Source organism: Pholis gunnellus, assembly GCF_910591455.1.
Source record: "Pholis gunnellus genome assembly, chromosome: 9".
In the NCBI taxonomy this organism is placed as follows: domain Eukaryota; kingdom Metazoa; phylum Chordata; class Actinopteri; order Perciformes; family Pholidae; genus Pholis; species Pholis gunnellus.
In genome coordinates, this window is record NC_136535.1 from 22,109,341 (window position 1) to 22,115,708 (window position 6,368).

Here is a 6,368-nt window from a genome sequence, read left to right on the forward strand (position 1 = left end):
TGTGTGAGTGAGTGTGTTCGGGATACAAACACAGAGGCTCAGACTGGAGCTTTTGGCCCCTCCTCCCCTCGGCTCCTCCCCCTGCTCAAATGTGTGTATCAGTGTACCTGTATGTGTCAGATTGTGTGTGTGTTTAACTGTCGGTGAAAGCCAAAGAGCAAGCAGTGTTTGAGGACAGAAGTTGACTGGTCAAGTGGAAAAAGAACAACTCTGGGGCGACGGGTTGGCAAAGAAGGAGAGAACAAAAGAGGAAAAACAAGAGCGTAGATAGAGACGAGAGGGAGGGAGGTTGGGTCAGAGAGAGAGACACAAAGTGCAAGTATACACAGTATAGAGAGAGAGAGAGACTGTCAGCAGAGCATTCACTTCCCAGAGGAGAGAGCCTGAGAGCGAGAGAGACTGCTGAGAAGTTCAGTCTGAGAAAATGCTGAGGAGGAAGAGAAGCGTGTCATTCGGTGGATTTGGATGGTATGTTGCCTTTTCCTTGGATGCTCATGAGTGCGTGTTTGTGTGTGTGTGTGCGCATTATGTATGCACAGACTCATTGTTCTGAATACGGTTGTACAGTGAGTTTAAATGATGCACATCATGCTGCAGAAATGTGTACGTGTTGTGGGTGTGTGTGAAGCAGAAATGTCATATTTTTTTTAAAAAGGAAGGATGGGTGGAGGGCCGAGGCTGCTCCTCTGTGTCACACCTCTGACACTTTGTCCTTTGTGTGTGTGTGTGTGTGTGAGAATGTGTGTGAATGTACAGTTTCACTCTGTGCTGTCTCCATTCAGGGGAGGGATTACAATCAACAGGCTGCTTTGTCTGTTGCTGCTGTCCTGTTATGGGACTATGGGCACAGCTCTTCCCGGTCATGTCCCCCCCCCCGCTCTACTGGCCCGATAGCAGTTCCCATGACACAGCACAGAAGAAGATGCCAGGGAGCCCATTTAGCGCTGAATGTGCTCACGCACTCGGATGGAGTGTTTTTGTGCTGGCTCCCATGCTTCTTGTCGTTTTTGACACTGAAGCGCTGCTTCAGAGCACTTAACCTTCCCAGCTGGGCTGAGGGAACACGTCCTGCCAGACAGGCTGTTATAACCTGGAACAAAGCTGTAGAGCTGCACATTACATGTATCAGGATTAATTATCATAGGAACAAAACATATTCAGTTATTCTTCTAGAAAAACTGTTTAGGAGTCCACCAATTTGACACATACAATAGCCTACTCCCCCTGTTAAATGTATAATGAGATTACAACCCCCAGCTGCATATTTTGAATTGTAAAATCAAGTTTTACCCATACTAGAGACTAAAAGTATGTCTCAGATCCACTGCTTTGATTCTTTATTCAATCTGACTCCCTGTCGTCCTCCACCGAAATGGAAGTGCAATACTAAATCACTGGACAGAACAGTGTCAGCTCAGCATCACACTCAAATGTTGTGTGATGAACATTTGTGGTTCATCATGCACAGCGCAGTGCAAAAGTGAAATAATAATTCCTCTACAAATAAAAGCATGCATTATGGAATAAACTGTCCTGCTGCTGCAGGAAACTCTATGCCAGGAAGTGTTTTTAATGAGAAAATAAGATCTTAAAAATGTGTCAATAAGTTATGCTGTTTTTTTTAAGGTTCGGTTGATAGAATTCTCGAAACAAAAAAGGGAAGCTGCACTCAAAATGTGAAATTATATTACCTTATTGGCAGAAATGTAGTTAATTAAATTGTATTGAAGGCTAAATATGAAATGTTTTGCTGCTGTCTATCAGTTCTGCAGGCAAAGTGATCCAAGATTTGACTGAATGTAAATGTGGGGCAAGTCTAGTGGATTATTTTTAAGAAATGGGCTTTAAAGGATTACATTTTGCGTGCAGCAAAGACGGACAAGCAGCCACACTGTGAGGGGATAATAACATGCATTCGTCCTCCTCACTCAATGGTCTTATATGACAAAAAAAGCTCTGCACTAAGCCATAGCACGCTGTATCCAACTAACAGCTCACATTGTGGTGCCATCATTTTATTGTTATTTATAAAGAAGGAACATCAAAATATCATTGTATCGAGGTTATACACCTTCTTGCCTCCGAGGAGATTTGGGATACTTTATGAGCCTTCACCCACAGGCCGACTACATTAAAATGTCTAAGAATACTACAATTTTCAGCGTGGTGATTGCTCTAACAATTTTTAAAACGTAAGGTGCAAATGTATATGCAAGCCTCTCGGGACAATGTATGGCTCTTTGGGTACTTTTACATCACTTGGCATCTGAAGCTTTAAATTATCAGTTTCTCTTTTTGGACGTGGAGAGATTCACATATGGTGAGTTCAAAGTGAAAGCATTACCAGATGTAGGGCTGACTTTGAGCAGGCAGGCCATAATTCTGTCCCCATAATGTGTTTACATGCACACAGTCAATTGTAGTATTACCTTACTCTCTAAGATGTGGGGTGAATAAAGCTTACACATAATGTTTGATGATTCAGGCATGAGGTGGGTTGTGTATCTGCTTAGCAATAAATCCTGTGAGAGCACAGACTGCAGGGCCATTTCAATATGAAAGAGGCTAACATTCGTCAGCCAGCAAGATCAGATACCATCGAGACAATCATCTGTCACCGCGGCAGAGAAACCAAGTGTAAGATCCACTGGGAATGTTTGTGTTTATCTGTATTTCAGTTGGCTGAGGTGCCTCTTTAATAATGCATCATGCAGACTTTTGTATTAAATACAGTAGTTGCACAATATGAACCTTTTATAATCTTGACATCTGAATATTTAGTTAACAACATGAACTGTCAAAACATACTGGAGCTCAGGTCTCTCTGCCTTTCACTCTGTTGACGCTGCTGTAATGCATTCTGTTGTTTTTTTTTTTCTGTAGAAAAAAATGCAAATTATATTTAAAACATCCAGGTTGGGTGATGGTACGGTAAAAACAGTGTGCGCCGTGTGTGTTTGTGTGTGTGTGTTTATCATGAGTGTCATCAGACAACTTTCTGCACGGTTCCGCCTGCAAATTAATGGGATTAAAGAAATAATTTCATAACATCCTCTTTAGAGAGTCATGTGAGAGTGATGCACATACATTCATGTGCACACACAAACACACACACACACACACACACACACACACACACACACACACACACACACACACACACACACACACACAGACTAGCAAATGAGATGAAAAACGTCAATATATTTGTATCTCCTGTTTCCCTCAAACATAAGCCTCACACGGATCCTCCTCTATCAGCAGCAGCAAATAGCAGCTGAAGTAAAATGTTGTTCATTTCACATTTTCTGACTCTCCATGTTTTTAGTACAAACAGAATGTAGTGAAGCATGAACAAATCCCTTATAAACACTGAGGCTTCTCATAACTGGTCTGAGCAGCTTGTAGAGATGTAACCTTGTTCAATCAAATCAGCTGTCATAAAGTGTGCTCGGCTCTCTGCCAGTGACTTTACACTCATCACTGGACACACTATCTGTCCTCAGGCTCTAGTATATGAATTAAAGATAATTTATGCACATAAGCTCACTTATTTTTATGACCTATTTGATGAAGTCTCACTGCTCACCATTTTAAATCTGTGTTGTTCATGTCCTTACTACTGTAAAAAAAAAAAAAAGCACTTACAGCAAAGAAGTTAATTGGTGCTTTTTAGCAGCTTGTATCAGAGACGTGATCAATAATCTCTCTCTCTCTCTCGCTCTCTCTCTCACTCTCTTTCTCTCCTTGTCTGCCTTTCTCTTCTGCTTCCTCTCCAGGATTGACAAGTCCACTTTGTCTGCACTAAAAGCACGGTAAGTTCTATTTTTTTTTTAAATCTAGTCATCGTTAATATTCTGATCTTGGTTAGCGAAGGCAAAGTCATAATTAGTGTAAAGGTGCTTGAGGAAAAAATTCCCGGGAAGCACTGGTGTGTAACAGTTCACAAATGAACACTGAGGCTGTGGCTTTGGCTCAAAAGATACTTTTGACCCGGTGCAGTGATCGATTCAGATTAAAAACTCAGCAACTGATTCACTTTACAGCTATGCCTCATCACCTCCTTGTTTACTCTTTACCCGACACCTCCTCTCTTGCCTTCCTGTGCCGCTGTGTGAGGAATGTGTTTAAAATCATCTTGGGCAAAGCACTCAACTCCTTCCTGCTCCGGTCAGTTTACTTTATAAATAGGAAGCTGCAAGAGTTTAATTTCCACGTGACCCCTTCCCCCCCAACATGGCTCTTGTAAGGGGCAGGTGGCCCCTGGTTTCGCCTCTCAGGCTACATTCAGGCAACTCTGTGATTGGTGAAGTTTCTTTGGGACTGAATGCAACCTGACAGGATCCACTGACTCTACTCAGGACTCCAAAACTACTCGTCCTCCTCTGCGTTTTTGGAAAAAATAAATCTTTATATTTAGGCTTTATATCTACAGGCAAAAATAATAACTTTTATGTAAAACAAAGTTACAATTTAATATTAATTAAAGTATAGTGTACAATAAGTTATTCTCATTTACTAAAACGATGTTTGAGTCTTGAACTTTTAAACAGTAATACAACTAAACTAAATATAATTTCAGGGTTGGTGCATTAATAATACATTTCTAATTCTTTACTTTTACAGTAGACTTCTAGAAGGCACATATTCACATCGAAGAACTCCAGATTTTATTGTGTCTTAAAAAATAAATCCATTCACGTGTAGATTTTCTGGACAGTTAATTCTCTTCTTGGACAAGTTGTTGAAGGCTTCAGACTAGGATGAACCACGGGGCATCATTTCAGTCTCATGGTTCATGTTGATTAACTGGTCACAGCAAGAAGCTACTGGGTTCAGATCCCGTTAGCGTGAGTTTCTCTCCCAGTCAAAGACCTACATGTTAGACATCAGCAGCAGTCTGGCTTCTGCCCTTGATCGACACGCTGGCCTCAGAGGTGGAGAGGCACTGTTCCAAAATAGTAAGGATGGGTCAAATGCAGAGGACTGATTGTCCCGCAGGGATTGATAAAGTATAACTCAACTTAATGATATTACATAACAATCTAATATAACTGTTATGCAGACTATCTGCAGGATAGTTTAAAACTATGTTGCTTTTAACACAAGTCACAAGTAATGTTGTGTTAAAACACATCATTTCCTACGTTCTGCGTCCCTTTATGGTGGAAATGTCTTGATTTATGTAAAGAAAACAATAAACTCATGTGGCAGGTGACAAAATGAAAATAAATATATAATGCACTCTCTCAGGCATTCTGTATTGCTTTCAAATATGTATTCTCTATAGATCAACTTCTCTTATTTAATATTCTCCCTGCTGAGTAAACACATGTAGGCGTGACCCCCCCCCCCTCTCTTTTATGTCTTTTGATTGGGGAAGTAACCTTTTTAAATGGGCATGTGGTGCCTATTCACCTCTCTGATACATTAATGCATTTTAACTAATTTATGAACCCCTGGACTTTAAGATTTCTGTTTACTACAAAGATAAAGCAAATAAATATTGTTAGGGACAATTCTGTCCCCCCGCCAAATATTAGGGACATGTCCCTACCGTCCATAAATCTGGACCCTTGTGATCTGTCATAGCTGCAGTATACTGTGTAATAGCTGCAGTAAGCCGCCCTGTGCTGCTCCACCACTGTTGATGCTTGATTCATTGGACAGCTGCCATTGTTCACTCTCTCTTGAGTCGTGTGTGTTTTGAAAACAGCGTGACGATGTTCATCAGATAATTGTGAGTTTCCTTTTCAATTTGTAGCTGTAAAAGGAGAAGCAACAGTGAGGGCGTGTGACGTGTGACTGGATTGAGCAAGTTTTAGAGTCCAATCATTTAAAGTGAAAATGACCATTTGAGGTATAAATAACAACTTTAAGGTCAAATGAGTTGTGGAGTGGAGTGGATAGCTAACGTGAACATCATTTGCTGAGTAGTGTGCCTGCTTCACGCTCGATGAGGATGTGTGAGGAGCTTCTCTTTGTTGAAACAAACCACCGGCTAGCCCTGCCAATGGAGGTTGCCTTAGTGATGGGAGGTGAAGGGCTTCTGTGTGTGTGTGTGTGTGTGTGTGTGTGTGTGTGTGTATTTAGATCAACTCTGTCTGTACCCAAACCCCACTTTCTACGTGTCTCCTTCACTTTGGAGTCCGTTACACTGACATTTACTCTCTGAACAAACATGTCAAGTCGTCCATATTTGCCGTAATGGCGCCACCTGTTGAAAGTTTGTGTTAGATGTTTTTAGAGATTGAAGACCAGACTTTAAAAAGAGTTGCCGTTTATCCTGATGTAATCTCGTTAAACAGATATCTGTAGACATCGGACCAAGGTTCTGGTATTGGAAGCGTTGTTTTTCCTTTTTTAAT

The 6,368-nt window shown here is 41.1% G+C and overlaps 1 protein-coding gene across 1 annotated transcript in view; it reads left to right on the forward strand.

The window, feature by feature from the left end:
* The first annotated feature begins 291 nt into the window (after nucleotides 1–291).
* rap1gap2a (RAP1 GTPase activating protein 2a) overlaps nucleotides 292–6,368 on the forward strand; it is a 65,981-nt gene continuing 59,904 nt past the window's right edge. The window contains exons 1-2 of the mRNA XM_079166206.1: nucleotides 292–468; nucleotides 3,780–3,815. Of these exons, the coding sequence (XP_079022332.1) occupies nucleotides 425–468; nucleotides 3,780–3,815 (80 nt within the window). The 5' untranslated portion in view covers nucleotides 292–424. The remainder of the gene's footprint in view (nucleotides 469–3,779; nucleotides 3,816–6,368) is intronic.